The 21,638-nt window shown below is 28.4% G+C and overlaps 4 protein-coding genes across 4 annotated transcripts; 3 read left to right on the top strand and 1 right to left on the bottom strand.

Moving 5' to 3' along the window:
- Positions 1 to 285: 285 nt before the first annotated feature.
- pit (probable ATP-dependent RNA helicase pitchoune) lies at positions 286 to 4,320 on the top strand. Its single transcript, XM_085485051.1, has 11 exons — positions 286 to 481; positions 757 to 828; positions 1,123 to 1,197; positions 1,356 to 1,424; positions 1,529 to 1,789; positions 2,068 to 2,382; positions 2,455 to 2,756; positions 2,838 to 2,990; positions 3,147 to 3,317; positions 3,524 to 3,701; positions 4,096 to 4,320. Exons 1-11 carry the CDS (start codon positions 400 to 402, stop codon positions 4,218 to 4,220), a joined length of 1,803 nt encoding a protein of 600 aa, XP_085341177.1. The 5' UTR covers positions 286 to 399; the 3' UTR covers positions 4,221 to 4,320.
- Positions 4,321 to 4,911: 591 nt separating this feature from the next.
- Positions 4,912 to 9,389, top strand: LOC114937874 (pre-mRNA-processing factor 17). The gene is made up of 9 exons (XM_029311549.1): positions 4,912 to 4,988; positions 5,060 to 5,247; positions 5,463 to 5,679; positions 5,893 to 6,219; positions 6,527 to 6,741; positions 6,842 to 7,105; positions 7,832 to 7,965; positions 8,037 to 8,258; positions 9,102 to 9,389. Exons 2-9 carry the CDS (start codon positions 5,098 to 5,100, stop codon positions 9,277 to 9,279), a joined length of 1,707 nt encoding a protein of 568 aa, XP_029167382.1. The 5' UTR covers positions 4,912 to 4,988; positions 5,060 to 5,097; the 3' UTR covers positions 9,280 to 9,389.
- A 1,808-nt stretch (positions 9,390 to 11,197) lies between these two features.
- LOC114937875 (transmembrane protein 181) lies at positions 11,198 to 20,300 on the top strand. The gene is made up of 11 exons (XM_029311550.2): positions 11,198 to 11,263; positions 11,400 to 11,549; positions 11,986 to 12,088; positions 12,782 to 12,935; positions 13,034 to 13,114; positions 13,752 to 13,851; positions 13,945 to 14,072; positions 14,443 to 14,592; positions 17,435 to 17,537; positions 18,077 to 18,307; positions 18,787 to 20,300. The coding sequence occupies exons 2-11, from the start codon at positions 11,453 to 11,455 to the stop codon at positions 18,918 to 18,920; spliced, it is 1,281 nt and encodes a 426-aa protein (XP_029167383.2). The 5' UTR covers positions 11,198 to 11,263; positions 11,400 to 11,452; the 3' UTR covers positions 18,921 to 20,300.
- On the bottom strand, positions 14,838 to 17,359 carry LOC114937877 (peritrophin-1-like). Its single transcript, XM_029311551.2, has 3 exons — positions 17,137 to 17,359; positions 16,306 to 16,649; positions 14,838 to 15,282 (listed from the first exon to the last, which is right to left on the bottom strand). The coding sequence occupies exons 1-3, from the start codon at positions 17,147 to 17,149 to the stop codon at positions 14,971 to 14,973; spliced, it is 669 nt and encodes a 222-aa protein (XP_029167384.2). The 5' UTR covers positions 17,150 to 17,359; the 3' UTR covers positions 14,838 to 14,970.
- Positions 20,301 to 21,638: the final 1,338 nt, after the last annotated feature.

Here is a 21,638-nt window from a genome sequence, read left to right as displayed (position 1 = left end):
AATTTCTATAAAATTCCAAGAAAATTCCTATAACATTCCAAGAAAATTCCTATAACATTCCAAGAAAATTCCTATAACATTCCAAGAAAATTCCTATAACATTCCAAGAAAATTCCTATAACATTCCAAGAAAATTTCTATAAAATTCCAAGAAAATTCCAAGAAAATTTCTATAAAATTTTAAGAAAAATCCTAAAAATAACCAGAAAAATCCAAAAAATACCCTGGAATTATCTTTCTTTAGGTAGAATATATTCTAAAAGTTGCCTATCCTGTTGAGCAAAGCAAAAGCACTGTATTTTTTCCACGTCTCGTAAGTTTTGTCTGAATGAAGGAGATTGAAGAGCACATGTGATAAAAAAACTTGGTAGAGAAAACGATTTTCTATTAAAAAGAAAAATGTCTGAGAAAATTCTGATGCGAAAAATTAAAAAGAGGGAGGAGACCAAATTAATGTTAATGAAACGTAAACAGAAACAAGGTAAGAGTATGAAAAACTTTGAGGTTACATCTCTTGTGAGATAAACATTAACGTGGGAATTTACAGATATTTGATTATTTTCGAGATATATTTTCATTATTTTTTAATTTTTGCATTATATTATTGCAATCATTATTTTAGTGATAATTGTCCATTATGTAGTTATGATTTGAGATAATTATTTAAACTGAAGATCTTTCATGTTTCAATTCTGTTTTTTTTTAACATTTTTCTCTGACGTTATTTAAATAAAGTATTACTTATTTCTGTTACAGATGCAACAGAAAATACAACGGAAGCAAACGATACAAATCAGCAACATATGGAACAAAAAGTTTCTTCAAAAAGTATAATTTAATTTATTTTTATTTACATAGTTGCTTGTATTTTATAAGCAATATTTTTACTGAAATTAATAATGAGAATATTATTTGGAAATATTATTTGGAAATTATATATTAATATTTTTATTTTCGAGATTTTATGTATATTTTATAATTTTATTTGATTGATAAATTGTTCATTTATTGTAGTTATGATTTGGAAATCATTTATTTAAACTAAACATTTTTTATATGAATTCTATATCTTTTTAATCAGTCTTCTGTTATTTTTTTATATAATATTTATTTCTGTTACAGATAAAAGTCGACTAGATAATGAAACTAAAATAAATAACACAAATCAACACGTAGAAGAAACAATTCCTCCAAAAAGTATGATTTTTAATTTATTTCATTCTTATATAAATATATTTTATATAAATTTTTTTTATTGAAAAACTAATAATATTATTTGCAAATTAATTATTGATATTTTTATTTTCCATTTTATTATACAATCATTATATAATATCCATGTATATTTTTTTTAGAAAAAAAGAAATTATCTCAATCATTAAACTCAAAGGTAACAGATGTCACCAAAGAAGTCACCGAGAGTTGTATGTACTTTTTCTAAAATAATAATAGTTAAATAATATTTAATATTTCTAAATGTATATATATTTATTTAGTTAATTTAAAAAATGTATATATATTTATTTAGTACCAGGTACAGCTGTAGGTTTCCAAATTACAAATGACACCAGTTTCTCAGTATTGAATGAGAAAGTATGCGAACACACATTAAAAGCTATAGCAGACATGGGCTTTACAAAAATGACAGAAATTCAAGCAAAATCAATTCCTCCTCTTTTGGAAGGAAGAGATCTGGTGGGGGCTGCTAAAACCGGATCTGGCAAAACTCTGGCATTTTTAATTCCTGCTGTTGAATTGATTTACAAGCTGAAGTTTATGCCTCGTAATGGTATGTAAATTCAACAGAATAAATGTAAAATCTGCATTAGAATAATATTGAAATATTTTTTATTTTAAGAATAATTTTTTCTTAGTAATATAAGTAATAGAAAATAATAATCCTAATTATTTTATTTTTATTTAATTTATTTGATGTATATTTATTTCTTTGGCTTACATAGAAATAAATTTGCAGAAGCTACTAATAAAGTTTTTTGATCATTTTGATACTCCAATTTTATAAAATTAGCAAAGATAAAAAATAATGTATTTGTTATATAATTTTAGGTACTGGATGCATTATTATGTCTCCCACCAGAGAATTGTCAATGCAAACTTTTGGTGTCCTGAAAGAATTAATGAAATATCATTATCATACATATGGTTTGTTGATGGGTGGTGCGAATAGACAGTCCGAAGCCCAGAAGCTTGGAAAGGGAATCAATATTATCGTGGCTACACCCGGACGATTGTTAGATCATTTGCAAAACACACCTGATTTTCTGTACAAGAATCTCCAGTGTTTAGTGATTGATGAAGCTGATCGTATTTTGGATATTGGATATGAAGAAGAGTTGAAGCAAATTATTAACATTCTTCCTAGTTAGTACCACATTACGAAAAAAAAAAATTAAGTTGTATATTTTTTCATTACTACATAAATTATTATTGTAGAGCGTCGTCAGACCATGCTCTTTAGTGCAACACAGACGCCAAAGGTAACATCGATAACAACTTTGGCTCTCAAGAAGGAACCTATATATGTGGGAGTGGATGACAACAAGGAAATGGCAACTGTGGATGGTCTACAGCAGGGTTACGTGGCGTGTCCTAGCGAGAAACGATTTTTACTTCTTTTCACGTTTTTAAAGAAGAACAGGAAGAGGAAGATAATGGTTTTCTTCAGTTCTTGCATGTCTGTGAAATACCATCACGAACTGCTAAACTATATTGATTTACCTGTAATGAGTATACATGTATGTGTTATTAATTATTTTTGCTGATACTTTTTAAAATCGCTACTTTTTCCTACGTTTATGCTCCGATTTTATTGACAGGGCAAACAAAAGCAAACGAAGAGAACCACTACTTTTTACCAATTTTGCAACGCTTCTACTGGAATTCTACTTTGCACTGATGTGGCTGCGAGGGGTTTAGACATACCTGACGTTGACTGGATTGTACAATATGATCCACCGGATGATCCCAAAGTAAGGATTGTTATATTTCAGTTGGCTAATTGCTTTGAAAGAAAAAAAGCAAAATTGAATATGTAATTAGACTGTAATTGAAACGGTAATCCAGTATAAATACGGACTTAGAATTAATGGATACTGATTTGGATAACATCAAATATATATTTTTAGGAATATATTCATCGTGTAGGTCGAACAGCTCGCGGAGAAGGTAGCAGTGGTCATGCTTTGCTGATTCTGCGACCAGAGGAGCTAGGTTTCCTTCGTTATCTCAAGGAAGCTCGCGTACCTGTCAATGAATATGAGTTTTCTTGGAATAAAATTGCGGATATACAATTACAGGTGCGTTCTCTTTATCAATATATTTATATTTATACATATTTAATACTACGGGCCATAGTAAAATAATAAAAAAATAGAGAAATTTAAACTAATCTGCAGTCATATTTTTTTCTGATTAATCTCTGCATAGTACAGTGATACTGACATTACGGAAATACTAAAAATAACTTAAATATAATGTAAATGACTTTCTGTTACATTTCTAGCTAGAGAAGCTAATATCAAAGAATTACTTTTTACACCAATCAGCGAAGGAAGCGTTTAAAAATTACGTCAGAGCGTATGATTCTCATCATTTGAAACAGGTTTTCGATATAGAGACCTTAGATCTGGCGAAAGTTGCCAAATCATTTGGATTTATTGTACCGCCGGCGGTAGACTTAAGTAAGTATTTTTAATAATAGATTTAATATTGAAAATGATTATATATATAACGAGAAGAATAAGCTGGAACAAATGCAGAAACATGCAGAGTATTTTTTTCAAATAAATTTTAGCATTTTGAAAATATGTACAATAAAACATTTTTAATTTTTGAGGAAGAATTTTTTCGATAAATTGGAAAAAGAAAGTTATTGTTTTATATTTATTATTTTTTTAGTGTCTATGCATAAATTAAAATCAATTTGCCACTTGCGTTCCAATATATTCTGATCACTAAAATATGTGAACTTTGTAAATTTAAATGTGGAATAGTAAAAATTCCATTATTAGTTGATCTAATATCTGTGAAATATCTTTTATATTCCGTTATTAATTTTTTAATTGCACAATACAGAAGTTGGAATCAGCAAGGCTTCACGACCACGAAAAAGACTTGGTGGAGGTGGTTACGGACATTACAAAAACCTGAACAAGCCACAAATGAAGAACGCCAAAACGTTCCGACATTTTAGCAGATAATCATAACTATAATCATAATTTGTTCTTTGATAAAACATAATGTTTATAGCAAATAATAATGATAATACAATGTGCAGAAATAAAGTACATGTAAGTCACATTTCAATAGTTGCACAATTTCCTGATATATATGGTATATTTCTAATGTTTTTAATTAAATCGACTTTTAAAAATTTATATAAAAATCAAGTTAAAAAGTTTCAAGTGAAATTACAACAAGTTAATTACAAAAAAAATTAAAACAAATTAATCTCAATAGACGATAAATTACTTATGATGCATTTAAGAATCGAAATGTATTATAAAGTATATATAATTATATATCACAAATATAATTATATGTATACCAATATATGTTAGAACATATAGAGCTAATAGAATAAACATATTTTGCATACTGTAATTTGCATTATTTTACAAAAAAACGGAATGTATTTATTAAAAAATGTACATTATATATATTAATTAATTATATATTTAATTATATTAAAAAAAATATATAATTATTACTAATATTAATTACTAATGTTAATATTATTATTATATTAGTTATATTATATACTATATTTTATTATATTAATTTATTATTTTAAATCAATTTTTATTTTATTTTATTTGTTTTTATTTATTTATTTTTTTTATTATCGCGAATTCATAATTCGCGGGTTGATAGATGGCGCTTAATTTGCTTTGCAACATAACCACAAAATTTATCCGACGATGCGTCACAGTTCCGTCTATCGTTCTAAGATTATATTACTTGTTTCGGTAAGTTTCTCTTGAATTTTAAAAATCCTGCATCCAGATATTAACGTGACATTTTTCCTACAATTCAACAGAGTTTAAACGGGGTTAATAAATCCCATTAAACGTCCCCATGGCGTCTTCCCTCAGTCTTCTCTGTGATTACAACAGTAGCAGCGACGAGGACGGGAACATGAGCGAAAACAACGAGTCGATCGTTCTCGATAAATTAACAACTCCTATTAATTTAAACATCTGTTCCGCTCCGGACGTTGTACCCACGGTAAATATTTCATCTGTGCATTTTGTTGATCTTTTACTTTTGAGGTTATACATTTATGATGCTAATTATTAATTATTGTCCAACTGTTTTTTAATTAATTATTCATTTTTAATTTATTAATTTAATTAATTTTTTAAATTTATTTAATTTATTTGTTATTAATTTTTATTAATTATATTAAAAATGAGATTTATCTGTATTCCATCGCTTTTCAGGGAACAGAATTGTGTATACAGCATGTTGATCCTACCGCTACAGAGATAGCATCTAATTTGAAGTACGAACAACTTTTCGGACCAGAGGTTGGGCCAGAAAATCCATTTAAGACGCAGCAGCAGCGTGCAGCGAAAAATATGCTTTCCGGATATGTGGAACATGCACACATTAGTCCTTTTCAATTTGAAAATCAAAGGAGAACGTTTGCTAGTTATGGTAAATTATATATCATGTATGAAAACTACTTTTGTCGATCCTTCTTAACTGATATAAATTCCATAATACAAGTTATACATAAATAAGCAAGAATTTCAACAAGTTTTATAATAATATTATATAAGTGATATTATATAAGCAAAAAATTTAGATTTTACATTTCTTTTAAATATCAGTTTGAACCAATATTTAGATTTTGTTTTCTTTTTTCAGGATATGCGTTAGATCCAACTGTAGATGGTAGTGCAGATGAAGGCAGAGTGATAATTGGTTCAAAGGAAGCTGCTGAAGAATCGGGTGGCAAAACTGTTTTTGAAACTACTACTCTAAGGCCATCGGACAAGCGAAAAAGGCACAGAAATAGTGATCCAGCAGATATAGAAGGCTTTTTGGGACCATGGGGTGGATATGTGGATGAGAAACGTGTCATAAAACCGAGCGAAGAAGAAGCTGCTGAACTGGAAGAAATACTAGCTAAACGAAATAAACGAGGAAAGCAGACGGAGGAGAAACCTCTCGAGGAGAAGACAGTGTTGCATAGTAATATCTTTCTTCATATATATTTAGAAAAAACAGAGTCGCTATATTTTCTCCTATATTCTATTAAATTCACTACTAAATTTAGATTAAACTTTAATAGTGAAGGATAAATATAATATAAATAATATATAAATATTGTAATCCAACATGAGTAATGCTGTGATTTATAAAAGTTTTAGCTTAATTTTTTAAGAAAATTAGTTATTTTAAATATTTTTGACCAAAGAGAACAATTGTGTTAGTAATAACATTTTTTATCATTTTTTGAATTAATTTATAATAAACTTGATATGATTTCATATTGCAGTCAAGGACAGTGTGGATTATCAAGGACGTTCGTTCTTGCACGCACCACAAGATGTAGGTGTAAATTTGAGATCGGAGTCGCCACCGGATCGTTGTTTCTTACCGAAAGCGCAAATTCACACGTGGGAAGGTCACACAAAAGGCATCTCGCAAATTCGATGGTTCCCTCGTACAGCACATTTATTATTGTCTTGTAGCATGGATTGCCGAGTGAAGGTATTTACACGCATATTTTGCTAAATAATATTTTATTATTTTGAAATCTGCGTCTTAATATATTATTCGCAAATAATGTAATAATTTTTTGTCTATGTAGTTGTGGGAAGTTTATAAGGATAGGAGATGCGTCCGTACTTATTACGGACATCGTCAAGCGGTGCGGGACATAAGTTTCGACAACGACGGCAAGCGATTTTTGTCAGCAGCTTACGATCGTTATGTTAAGTTATGGGACACGGAAACTGGAGCTTGTATCAGTCGTTTTACGAGTAGAAAAATTCCATACTGTGCCAAATTCAATCCCGATCCGGATAAGCAGCATCTCTTTGTAGCTGGTACTAGCGATAAGAAAATTATTTGCGTAAGTATGTTGTATAATATATCATGAAGAATATATTACTAAATATATTCATCAAAAAGTATATAATTTTAACGGGAGTTAATATGATATATATGTGACAATCTTTATTCTTAACTATTCCTTTTCTAAAATAGGCATGTAAGTCGATACCCGCATATATCGAAGTTTATTATTGTCGCTTTTCCATAAAAATAAAAGATAAAAAATATTAATAAAATATAATATTAATAAAGAATATTAACCGAACTTCACGTATTATAACATATTATAATTTTAAAATTTAATTGGCAAATTAATGATGAATTTGATCAGCTGATTTCTGTCAAAATATATTAATCGAGTTTAAAGTATTATAATACTTCAATTTTAAATGGCAAATTAACAGTTAATCAGCTGATTTCTGTCAAAAAATATTAATGAAGTTTAAAATATATATATATATATATATATATATATATATATATGTATATTATTTGCAACATACTATTATTTGAATTTTTATAATAAATTATTCTTTTAAACTTTAATTAGTAAATTATAGCTTTCTTTAGCTGATTTTTGCCAAGAAATATTAATCGAAAACATTTCATCAAACTTGATATTACAAATTTTATATTATATTGTTTTTTTTAGATTGCATTAACACAATGCTAAAATTAGTGACAGATAATTTGGTAAAATAATAAATCTTGAATTAAAAAATTAATAAATTAATTTTTGTTACAGTGGGATATACGTTCTGGTGAAATAACTCAGGAATATGACAGACATTTGGGTGCAGTGAATACTATTACGTTTGTCGATGAAAACAGAAGATTTGTTACGACTAGTGATGACAAAAGTCTGCGAGTTTGGGAATGGTATGATTGCTTATCCTATATAAAGAGTTATTTCCAAAAAATAAGATTAATTAATAAATTCTCTTTGGCAGGGATATTCCAGTGGACATGAAATATATAGCTGACCCATCGATGCATTCCATGCCAGCCGTGACGCCGTCGCGAAATCAAAAATGGCTTGCCTGTCAAAGTATGGACAATAAGATCGTCATATTCTCGGCGCTAAACAGATTTAAAATGAATCGAAAGAAGACCTTTACGGGACACATGGTCGCTGGATATGCATGCGGTTTAGATTTCTCTCCAGATATGAGGTATGTATCAATAATTTATTTTAATATACACACATATATATATATATATATATATATATATATAATATTACCAATTATCAATTTCTTGAAATAAATTTGGTTGAGAATTAAAAAAAAATTTTAATTTGATAATATTATTCTTATTTAGCAAAGCATATCATATCTTTACAATATTTATTAAAATTTCGTGTGATTTTTTGTATTGATCTATTTTCAATATTAAAATCTTATGTTTTATAAAAAATTGCTGAATTTTTAACAGGTAATATTTAAATTAATATTCCTTATTTATTTAATAAATAATAATTTAAATAAATTAAGTATTCCTTAAACGTTTATAATAAATTAATTTTTGTTTTATATATTTTTTTATATTTTTGCACATATTTTTATCGTTTAGATATAATAATATTACACTTTGTTAATGTCCAAAAAAATTAATTTTATAATTAATCAATATTAAATGCTAGAAAATTGCACTCTTGATAACTTTGCAATCATATGAATATGAAACATTAGAAAGCGTATATAATAAAGAAACTTTTTTTCTAATTTTTCTGCAAATTTTACCTGAAATTTTATACGAAAATACCTGAAAGATTATGGAGTTCTCCGAGAATATTTTTTTAAGATTTGAGCAGACATTCTGTATAAGTGCAAATGCTTTTTTTGCAAATATATATATCGAATAATATCATTCTTCAAGGTGCTTAAAATTTTAATATTTATTAATTCTTGAATTGAATAAGCATAATTAAAATAATGAAGTAGTATGGCCCAATCTTGCGAATATATTTTTAGTAAAATATTAATTTTATTAACAATTTTCTTTTCAAAAAACAGCTACTTGGTATCGGGTGATGCAGACGGAAGATGTTACATATGGGACTGGAAAACCACGAAATTATACAAAAAATGGAAAGCACACGACGGAGTGTGCATCGATGTGCTCTGGCATCCGCACGAACCTTCTAAGCTCGTCACAGCTGGTTGGGACGGAAAGATCAAGTATTGGGATTAAGAGAGAGGGACTGAGATCAATACTCGGTTTTTTTAAAAATCCTGTATTTTGTACGAATGTTTTTATATTCTAGATTAAATTGTACATATATAATAAATTATTTATTTTAATCGCGGTCGGAGATATATACCTCTATATATCTCGTTCCTTCATCCGACGACCTTGACGAGTGTGGGAAGGTATTAAAATCGACACATTTATTATTTTAGTTTTGCAACACAAGCATGTGCGACGCATAACAATGCTATTGAAACCTCTTATCTGGGGAGATACAAATATGTGCCCTCGTTATTTAACTTATATCGCCACTTTCAACCCCCTCCCGCAGACGAGTTAGCAGGCTTGGTAGTTCCTAGCATATGACGTGAAAATCAATAGTGCGCGCGTCTCTCTCTCGTGATGTTCCTTGTTCACGTATACATCACGTCGCTCGCGTTCGTATGGTCGCTCGTATTTTCGTCCCGGTTGCGAGATTACGCGAATCGAATGTCGGCGAATACGGTGTCTCGTCCATGAAATCATCCCCGAATTATGCGGCAGGGTGGTTTTTATCAGGAGTACCAGGTAGAAGTAGCACCTATCGTCGCGCAGTTATAAAGTGAGGGAAAGGTGAGTTTCTCTCCTGTTTACATGCACGATGTGTGGTATATAGGGCATAAATTGCATCTTTATAATAAATTGTATATTGTTGCCATTTTTGTGGTTTCGATGAAGAATTAATTCTCTGTTGAAAAAAATAACAGGTGTTTTACACGCAAGATATCTCTTTAAATATATATATGTATATCTTAATTTTTGGCACAGAAATATTTCTTTTTTTTTATTTTAATCAATTACGTAAATAAGATAAAAGCAAAAATTTTATCTTCTTTATTCGATAAAAAAGAAACTAATATTTTATCCATTTATTATTGCAACTATTATAATTTGTATAGCGAAATATATTTGATACAAGTATGCATTTTTATAAATAACAAAAAAATAGAAATTAATATTTTTTATAGTGTTTTGTGCCTGTGATTTGTGTAAATTTTTGTCTTTTATATTTTCTTGCAAAATATCCAATTTGTAATTTTTTCCCCTAAGCTTTATATACAAATTCCATAATAATAATTAAATAATAATAATTAAATAATAATAATTATTATTTAATAATTTATATGTATAATAAATAGATATATTCCTTAAAAATAAATCTGTATTAAATTGTACTAGTTATATTGACTGTAAAGTAAAAAAGGAATTTAATGTGCGTAGAACGTTAAGTACATGAAAAGGCATCCCTGAGAATGATGGAAGGGCCCGGATTAGGATATTCGTATCATCTTCCATCCGCTGGTTGGAATCTCAAGGTCAGAAACGTGCTGTCACAGTTCAGTGACCTCTTTAGCGAATTTAACAAGTATATCGCGCCTGCTTATCATCATGATCGCTGCGAGAGGTGAGTAATTTCCCGAAAAATTATTTATATCATTTTTATATTATTTAAATTATTTTATATTATTTTTATTATTTTAATTGTTTTACATATTAATTTTATTATTTTATATAATTTTAATTTTAATTATTTATATAATTTTTATAATAATTTTAATTATTTAATAATTAATAATTTTAATTATTTTGTATAATTTTTAATATAATTATTTATATAATTTTTAATATTTTTAAAATAATTTCTTATTAATGTAAGGGTCATTTAAAAAAAGCGAATATATTTTTTTATCAATTTGACATAATTCACGACGTTCATATTTATATTATGAAATATGTTGCAAAATATTTTTTATATCTTCCTAAAATATTGACAGTATTATATTAATTCATGAATTCTACATATTTTATAATTATTAATTAAAACTTGTTAATTTTGTTTGTAGATCTGTGCAAATGCGCTTGTATTCGATGCATAAAAGGGAATTTGTTATGGTGTTTGTTGCCTTCTTCGCGTGTTTTGGATTAGCGGTGTTTATCGGCCTCGCCGGTGAGTATTTCAGCCAAAAATATTATTTTTCAATCTCGTAAAAATACCGTAAATATCACGCGATGCTCGAGCAACAAATTACGATTATTTTATTAATTTGACAAAATAATTATGAACGTGTTAAATGTTTTCCAAGGACCCCCTATAACGTCGACCAGCGAACAGTAAGCGCATCTGAACGGCAGCGAAATGGCCACTGGTCCATTTATCATGAAGACACCTCTATTATCTACGTACAGCCAGCAATTATGGGTAATCGCCAAGCTATTGACATCGAATAACGATGGTAACGTGTGATTTTCATTTTTAACTAATAGCAAAAAATGCTTACGTAATGTACAGCTTGATTATATTATATTAGGGTAGGATAATTACCTCGCTTATTTTTTTTCACAGTAGATTTCTCACCAATTTAATCTTTTCTTTTTTCTATATATTATACAAATAAATTTAAATGAGAATAAATTGTGAGATTCTTCATTTTATGATGAAAATTACAGTGTTGTTCTTTATGATTTTTTTTTAAAGGGAGAAAAGATCTAAAAATTTATTTCTTTTTTATTTTGATTAATCTATTTTTATCTTTCAAAAGCTATTATATTTAAGTATATTAATATATATTATATTAAAATTTATATTTTAATATTAGATTTATATTTTATATAATTAGTAATATAATTTATATATATGTTAAAAAACTATGGTTTTTTTTCTTCTTATAGATGAAAGATATGACAAAGGTTTCCAAGTCAGCGTCTCCATAGATGGTATCACTGCTGATCGCAAGCTAGTGTCTGTCCTACCTCCAGAAGCTGGACATAATCGGTACAAGTATACTCTCATATCATTTGATAATCAAACAAGTTGCAAGATTAATAGAGTTATTGCCTTATCGTCAATGATAGATTCATAATGACGATAAAGAAAAAAAGTTGTCAAAGCTGAAGTGAAGGACAACCGCATCAAATATATAGGATTTTGATGAAATTGGCTGTTTTTGTCATATGTTGTAACTTATGACGTGGTGAGCAAAAAAAGTAATAACTTTAAAGCTAAATATTGGATAGTTACTGAGTTAGAACCAATCAAATAATACTAATTTTTCATATTTAACTGGCTGTAAATCAGTAATTATCTATTTTATTCAACTTTTAGCTTATTACATTTTTTGTTCAGCAAGTCATAAGTTACAACATGTGAGAAAATGAGCTGATTTTACCAGGATTCAATTTCACCTAGGATTTTATATGGAACCCTGTTGCTAATCATATAAAATTAAATCTTGGTACAGTCAGCTGGTTTTTTTATAAGTTACAGCTTATGATCTAGTAACTATTTAATATTTAGCTTTGAGACTATTACATCTTTTGTTCAGCAGGACATAAAAGCTACAACATATGAAAAAAACAGCCAAAATCCTATGTATTTGGTGCGTGGCCCTTTGCGCAATAGATCTAGAATCTATTGTATGTAATGTATATGAAATTATTGGCCAATTATTATCATTTTACTTTTCAGAACTAGACACTTGAAGTGCGAGAGACAATCTTGCGAGGAGCTGGTCGTTGCTCATCTCGGATTCCTCGATTACAGCTACTACATAATCACCGTTCGCTTCCATGGACTTGAGAGCTTCCATCAGCGATACACGATACGAGAACTCACATTCTACGTCAGTAAGCACTGCACTGCCGAAATTATTGTGATCACTGCGTCCGTTTCCGACGTGACAATTTATTCGAATCTCGCCCTCATATTTCCTGTTCACAGTTTAAGAACTACAATCCGGCGTTCACGCAGATCGAGATCTGGTTCCGATTGATCTTCTTACTGACCACTTTCGGAGTCATGGTAATCCACATATATGATGAAAATCATCAAACGTTGCGTTTTTGGTTTCCGTGTAGCTGAACGAATCGATATTTTTTGTATCGAAGATTGCTTTCGAAAAGTTAATATTTTTTTAATACACTTAAGAATTTAAATGGAATAAAAAGAATTTTTTAGTTTAATTATTATATCATGTGTCGTCTTCAGACAACAAATTAAATGGATATATCATTTTAATAACTAAGTATGATATTTGGAATATTTTTTCATAAAAAATGAATATTATATAATGTTATAAATATTAAAAATATTATGAATATTATATAGATATGTGCATTATATTGAAAAAAATTTACATATATTCCATGCGATAGAAGCTATTAATTTATTTATAATTAATTTTAATATATATAGCTGTAATTAATTTTTTTATTAATAATTGAGACATAAAGAAATCAGAAAAGAAAATTTTAAGGAATAAAAGAAAGAATTATTTAAAAAAAAATCTAGAAAGAAAATCGACTATGTAGCTATCTTTGATTTCAATGATGAAGTACTTGCGTTGATTTTTTTTTAAACTCGATCAGTTCTTTTTTTCTTCGCGAACAATTAAAACCCGCTCTAGAAACTGAGAGAAGAAAAATGTGTCTGCTTTCAGTGCTGGTTTGGTCATTCACTTAGAAAGTATCCGCTACACGATTGGTCCATAGAGCAAAAGTGGATCTCTATACTTCTTCCATTGCTGATTCTGTACAATAGTAAGTATATGTTCTTGAGATTACAAAGTTGTTCTTACACATTCTCATAATTTTTGATATGTCGTTGATTTTACATTTTGTCTAAACACGCAGATCCGCTGTTTCCCATGACGTTCTTGGTGAACTCCTGGGTACCCGGTATGCTGGACGCGATCCTTCAAACGACGTTTCTTTGCGCCATTCTTATGTTCTGGCTCTGCGTTTATCACGGCCTCAGACAGGTATTGATATTCGAAAATCAAAAGCGAAAAAGATAATTAAAAATGTGCAAAACTGAAATAGCAGATCAAATTAGTTAGCTATAATTTGTTAGATATTACATATATATTAAATATTAATATTTAATATATAATATAATTACATTATATATTATATTATTACATTATATATTAATATAATATTTAAATTAATTAGTACATTTGGAAATGCATTAAATAAATAAGACTTGCAATATTTCTAAATATCTCGCTATTTAAAGTATTATAGTAATTGAAATTTGAATGTTTTAACACATGATATTATATTATATTTTTTGGATATATCATTGCGATTGATCAGTTGATTAACAATTACTTTATTTTATTTGTTTAGAATGAGAGACGGCTCATCACGTTTTACCTACCCAAGCTTTTAGTAGTAGGAATGTTATGGGGTGCTGCACTCACCCTCGCCACGTGGCTTCGTTGTACCGAATTAGAGGACCCCACTTACAATTACGTTCTCGATACATCGAATTATTACGTAAGTATTTATCACGCTAATTAGTATAATTGGTTACAATAGAATATTATATTATATCCCAGGTAGCAAGCGTACGTCATTAGACGGCAAAATGACGTCATTTTGCTACTTAGGATATAGTACATTTGACAGAACATATTAATCTATTATTATATTATTAATTAATTAATATATATTAATTAATGAATAATAGATATATATATATATATATATATATATAAAAATACATTATTTATTATATTATTGTATAAAAAAACGACATCTCTTTTTGTGGCGTTTTGTTCTATTTTTTGACAGATACGATTCTCGAAAAAGATCCTTTCGTTTTTTTTTTTTTAAATTAATTCGCTTTTCAATTCGCGAACCGCGCGTTCTTCCTCAGCAATTTCGACAGTTGGAGTTGTAAGACCAGTTGCAAAGCTTGAGACGCGAATCGAAGTGAAGTCCGGCAGGACACGCTTGTAATCGTGGCGTTCCCCAGTCGCATTGATAAAAACGATCGCACAGAAAGGGATGCGGCAGTAAACCCGGATACCGGGTCGGGCATCGCGGAAAGGGCCGCGGGCAACCGATCCAGGACGAGTCGCAGCCGGCCTGCCAGGGCCAGTCGCACACCTGGTGAACGGGATTGAAGTGCAAGTCCTCCGGGCGCTCGAACAGCATTGGCACGCCCCAGTCGCACTTGTAGAACTTGAAGGAAAATTACGATATGCGGAATATCACTGATACACGGTGTCTAATCAGCTGTCATTTTTTAATGCGTGCAGTTATTGAGAAAACAAAAATTGTGTTGAAAAGAGGAAAGTTTTAATGGATATAAAACTAATCCATTAAAAACTGCAGACTTTCCTCTTTCTAACACAATTTTTGTTTTCTCAATAATTGCATGTGCATTAAAAAATGACAGCTGATTAGTTTCAGCAACTTCTTATGGGACACCTTGTAAAAGACATCTCCTAATTGTGGATGATGAAGGAAAGCGAATCATCCTTTTGTCAATGCATAATTTTTCATTCTTCCATATATGAATACTCGAATATCAACCATATGTCATAATGTCATAATTATTTTATAACAGCTGACTTAAGCATAGACTTAAGATATTTTTAATATTTAAATTTGCTTAAATTACTTAGATATCTGTTAATTGACAGAAAGATAAAGCGTCTTTGCTAGACATAAATAGATGTCAAAAGTATAAATGCAGATATGAAAAGGGCTAATAAGAAACACAGATAAGTGCAACAAAATTATTTTTGAATTCCTCTGTATTTATTTCATATCTCGAAAGCTTTTATTGGCCCTTTTTTATACTTGAATTTATACGAAATTATTTTTAAATTCTTCTATTAAAATAAAAATTATTGTAGTAAATTTTGTAATATGAATTCAGTTATGGATATTTTTGATACAAAATAAATGTATAGAGGAATTTAAAAATAATTTTGTAATTTAAATTCAGGTATGAAATTGATACTTTATTATTTTATATTATTTAGCTCTTATCTCTTTTTTCTGAATTTATATTTATATTAGAGTCTTCTCGATTTATTGTAATAAAAGAATATTCCTCAGCTGATATCTCTCATATAAAAAATTGTATTAAAATTTAAAATTCGGTTGGAAAGATGCATGCAAGCAAACAATTTTATAGTAAAAAATGGAAGATTTTTTTATAGAATCTTTGTTTTTTTTGTTTTTTTGCGAACTTACCAAACTGCAGTTAGTCGAGTGAGGCAGTAACACCTGATGTTCGAGATGCGGGAGGTCGGTGCACGGATTTTTCTTGAGGACGCTCGGATTTTTTGCGACGTTGATCTTGAACTTCATTTCGCACAAGGCGTCAGGATTGTCTTCGTGAACCTGATAACCCGGGTTCTCGTAATTCGTCGGCTTGTTCTGTAACGGTGGACATAAGAGCTGCATCGTGCAGCTGATCTGCAGCGGCTTCAAGTCGCTATATTCCGCAATGTCTTTCCGCAAATCAGCTGGACATTCAACGATCGTGTACAGTCCGTTGATCCTCAGCGAAATCTCCAGGATAATTATGCCGATCGCTGATCGGCAAACAGCTGATTATTTATTGGTTCAGGATTAAATAGAATAATGATAGGAATTTATTTTCCTAATTTCGAGATTTAAAAAGCGATGAATTATGCCCACGAAAATTCTTTAAATTTAAAATAAGAATGTAATTTTAAATAAGAATATATTTTTAATTTAAAATAAGATTTAAAATTTTTAATAAAATTCTTTAAATTTAAATTTAAAAGAATATTAAATGTAAAATATAGAAAATTATGTATATTTAAAATATATAATTTATATATATATATATAAAATTATATATATTTAAATTTAAATTAAGTGTAAAATATATAAAATTATATATCTGAATTTTGCGTGAAAAAAAACTGAAATTGTGACCAAAATTTATTACTATTAACTGATAAAAAATATAATATTATACATAAAAAAATGATAAAAGTATATTCTTATTTAATTGCATCGTTAAGCTCTCAAGAATGATGAAGAAATATTTACCGAATTGTTTCATATTCACGTATAGCGTTGCAAATCACCTATTGTTTCCAACTCTTTCTGATCTCTTCTTGTATTGAGTCACGAGTAAAGACTGTAAATATTTTTCCATCGGCTAGTCTCTGATACTTCAAGATTACTAGTTCTCGATCTTTATTTGGCATCGCATCGAAAGCGGTCGAAGAGATCGAAACTGGTCTATCGATGAAGAGTAGCAAAAAGATGTGATCACTTGTAACAAAAATATATATTATATATTTATGTCTGTTCTTTCGTTTTTAATACGTTTTTCGTTTTTCAGGGCTTCAAGGTATTCTTCTTCACAGTCGGTGGCTTCTACATTGCATATCTGTTGCTTCTTATTTTGAAGGCGTATAGCGAACTACGATCTATGCCATACTTTGGTAAGTTTGTCTTTTTAACGTTATAAGACTGCAGTAAAAGTGTAATACAGTGTATTACATTTTTTATATTTTTTTATAATGCTTATTAAAAATGTATAATTATTTACACATATATATTTTTATTTTAGGAATTTACAATATTTATTTTATATTAATTATATATTATTTGTTCATTTTTCCTGCTGTACATATTTATTCGCTAAAATGAAAACGTTTATTTATTATATTTATATGCATGGGATAATATATTCTAAAAATATTAATGCAAATTATTATACACTATTTTTTCAAATTTTTTGTTATACAATTTATATATATACTTAAAAATGCACATGCACATCTATTCTGAAATTATAATTTCGAAATGTTATAACATGAAATATTACACAATCACGTTATAACAAATATAACAATAATTGTGCATATAATTTATACCCTAATAAATTGAATAAATTAATTTTTTGAGGCAAAAAAATTCTGAAATTTTATTCTGACATTATTGTGAAATTTAACAAGGCAATTATTTTTACATTTCACAGATCTTCGTCTGCGGTTCTTGACACTACTTGCTGCGGTTGTCGCCGGCGTCTGCAGTTTGGTCACGGCTCGTCAATTTGGAGCCGGAGTTTTAGAAGACAGTTTTGCCTCTCGCCTTTCGACTTATTATCGCACATCCGCGCAATTCATGGCCCTTTACGGTCTCCTTAATTTTTATCTGTACACCATGGCGTACGTTTACGCGCCCGCACTCCAGCAGGTCTACGGACAACGTGAGTATCTTGAAGAAAACAGAGAATCTAACACTTATTTTGCCTAATAATTATGACAAAGCTGGATAAAAAGAGAAAAAGTAAAAATATAATAATATAATTGATCAAAAAATGTTGGAGAACGAACCTGAAAAAATTGGAGAATTTTGTATAGATATATTGTTTTACTCGAAACCAATTTTTTCTGTAAATCATCGATATTTTTATGAAAATTATATATTGCATTATTTCATATTCTCGTTCCTTCTTTTTAACTCTAATTATAAAATATCGACTTAAAATTAGTTATAAAGAAATATGAATATATTTAATTTATTAAATATATTATTTAAATATAATAAATATATAATAAAAAATATTTAAACAATATGATAAATTATATATTATAAAAATTATATTATTATATTTTTAAATTATATATATTATAATTATATGAAGTTATTATATAAATATATGACTGACAAATTTCTTTATTGCAGATTCATCGATAACGAAAGATAATCCTGCGTTCTCGATGTTTAACGACTCAGAGGAGGAAGTTATATACGGTTCGGACGAGGATAGTCGGCGACCGCTGACTCGTGTTCCGCGAAACGCGGAGGACAGTGACTGAGGGCCTTAAAAAAGAATTTATTAACTACTTCTTACGCTCTAAGCGTAAATATATTTGTTAAACGCGGAAATAATGAGAGAAGCAACAATTTTTCTGATTCAATGAGAATTTCTAGTCTGATTCGCAGTCCTACTGCCGTCATTAAAAGCTGCAAAAGAGAAAGAGAGAGACCCAGATAGCAAATGTACGTTTTGACGTTTAATGTCAGTTTGTTACTACTTGGGAAAAAACAAATTGAAGTTGCGTATAGGTAATTTGTTAAATAAACAAATATTAATTTTAAACAAGGATTTGTCACGTTTCATGCAGTATTCGAGAAGATGTATATAAAAATATATACACTAATATTTATGTATCGTGTATAGAGATAAATGTAAGAACTGACGGAAAGAAAATGAAGATGACGCGGAATGAGGAACGGAAAATAGGAAAAAAATAGAAAAAAGGAATTTAGAAAATTTTTTAAATAATGCTGATTTATAAAATTGTATAAACTTGTTGATATTTTTGTAAAAAAAACTCTTTTTACTTATCTATTTTTATGGCGAAATTAGAGAGGTGAAGAGAGCATCTTCTTTATTTCGCGAAGATAAATAAGATGACAGAGAGATATTTTAATTTGTAATTTGCAAGATTTTGTGAATTTTGTAACATGCATATATTCTTCATTAATTCATGATTTATTTATTTTTCATAAAATTGAAAATTCTAACTCAATATTTTAATTGTCATCGTAATATTTAACTATGATACTTTTGTAAATTTATGATATACTTTTTGCAACTAGATTTACGGTTGTACGACATAACGTACATTAAAAAAGAATAATAAACATCGATAAGAGCCAAACTCTATTATATTACGTTATATATATTCGTAAGATATTACCATAGTTTTTATACGAGATGTAATTAACTATTTGGTATGGCAAGAGAGTTTAATACGAATAATAGATATAGCATCTCTGTAGTATATATTATTATATAATAAAACGTTATTATTATTATACGAAAAAAATGTGCGTGTAAGAACACAATGATGTAGACGTGTGTTTTATACCTGAAAATCCATTATATTTAAACAATAATTTATTTTGAAGACAATTTTAAGAGAATTTGCAACATGTATTAGAATTATACGACTATGCTTTCTTTTAACAGCGATGATTTGTAACGATTGCTTATCAATTCATAATTATTTTCTTTCCGATTATGCTAGACTTTTGGAAATATGCATGTGAACAGAAATTTGTTTAACAAAAAGAAATCATGAGCCTGCGTTAATAATAATAATTATTGTTTCTTATCACTGTTTACAATGTTGTAACACATGCGATGCTTGCTATGTATCTAATAAAAAATTATATACATCTCTAGAATACTTATTGTTACCAAAATAATTAGTCTGCAACATTTAATTCAATACACTATTTTCGTTATATTTCATCTTTTCTCTTTTTTCTGTATTTTTGGTTCCGTCATTTATTATCAGTTTTATCGTAAAATAAAAATTCAAAATTTCATAACGATAGGATAAAATAAAAAGCAAAATACGAATTATTTCGAAAAAAAATATTCTATACATCATTCTAACAATTAGTCACAATTCCGTGATCACAATCACCCTTGAATAGGTCAACGTAGACGTAGATCTCACTTACTTGAGCGGTCGGAATTCGGCTACAATACACTGCTTAGATATTTCAAAGAACAAACATTAAAATCTGCATTCGTATTTAGACATTGTAATTACCTTGATCAGCGATGCTAAAAACATTCGCGTCGTTGTTTCTTTAAATGGTACCATACTGATTGCTCGACTTAACGTGTGGAGCATTAAAATGATTATTCCAGTAACGCTTTTACCTGAATCGTGTGTGGAAGTCATGCAGCGATATTTTGAACATAAATAATTTTTATTTATTATATACGCATATAAATGATTCTTACTTTGACCGTAAACGTACATACGTGAAAGATTTTCCGTGCCTATTCCGATTTTCCTAGATTGTTTTCAAGTTTATTATATGTATTAATTAATTAATTCAAAATTCATATATTTCCAACAAAATTTAACTACAATCTTTTTTACTGCTGAAAGCTGAATTGATTACGATGCACAAATAAGAAACGCATTCAGAGAGGAGATAACATGGTACAAATTAAATAAAATGATAAAGTCAATTTAGTTTAGAGAATTATCTTTAATTATTTAATAAATATGTATAAACATTTGTAAATATGTTACTCAAAAATTGGATTGTTTTTTGTTATTGATACATATATTTAATAACTATAATTATTATGTTATTATCTATTAATGAATAAAGACATAATTTGCGTACTGAAATATCAAAATTTGTTATTGATACATATATTTAATAATTATAATTATTATTTTATTATCTATTAATGAATAAAGACATAATTTGCGTACTGAAATATCAAAATTTGTTATTGATACATATATTTAATAACTATAATTATTATTTTATTATCTATTAATGAATAAAGACATAATTTGCGCACTGAAATATCGTATGTCCTGGATTTGAGTAACCCAAGGAAAACAGAAATGTCAAAATGATGTCAAATTTATGTCAAAATATTGTCAAATTTTAGTTTGTCAAAATGACATCAAATTGAATAAAATATTGATAATGTTTTGATGTTCACAATGATAAAAAATTATTATTTTGTATTAAAAATAATTGAGATG

The sequence above is a fragment of the Nylanderia fulva genome, unplaced genomic scaffold (assembly GCF_048542155.1).
Source record: "Nylanderia fulva isolate GAGA-0341 unplaced genomic scaffold, ASM4854215v1 Scaffold337, whole genome shotgun sequence".
In the NCBI taxonomy this organism is placed as follows: domain Eukaryota; kingdom Metazoa; phylum Arthropoda; class Insecta; order Hymenoptera; family Formicidae; genus Nylanderia; species Nylanderia fulva.
The sequence above is the reverse complement of the archived record's forward strand: the minus strand, read 5'-3'. Positions and strand labels throughout refer to the sequence as shown.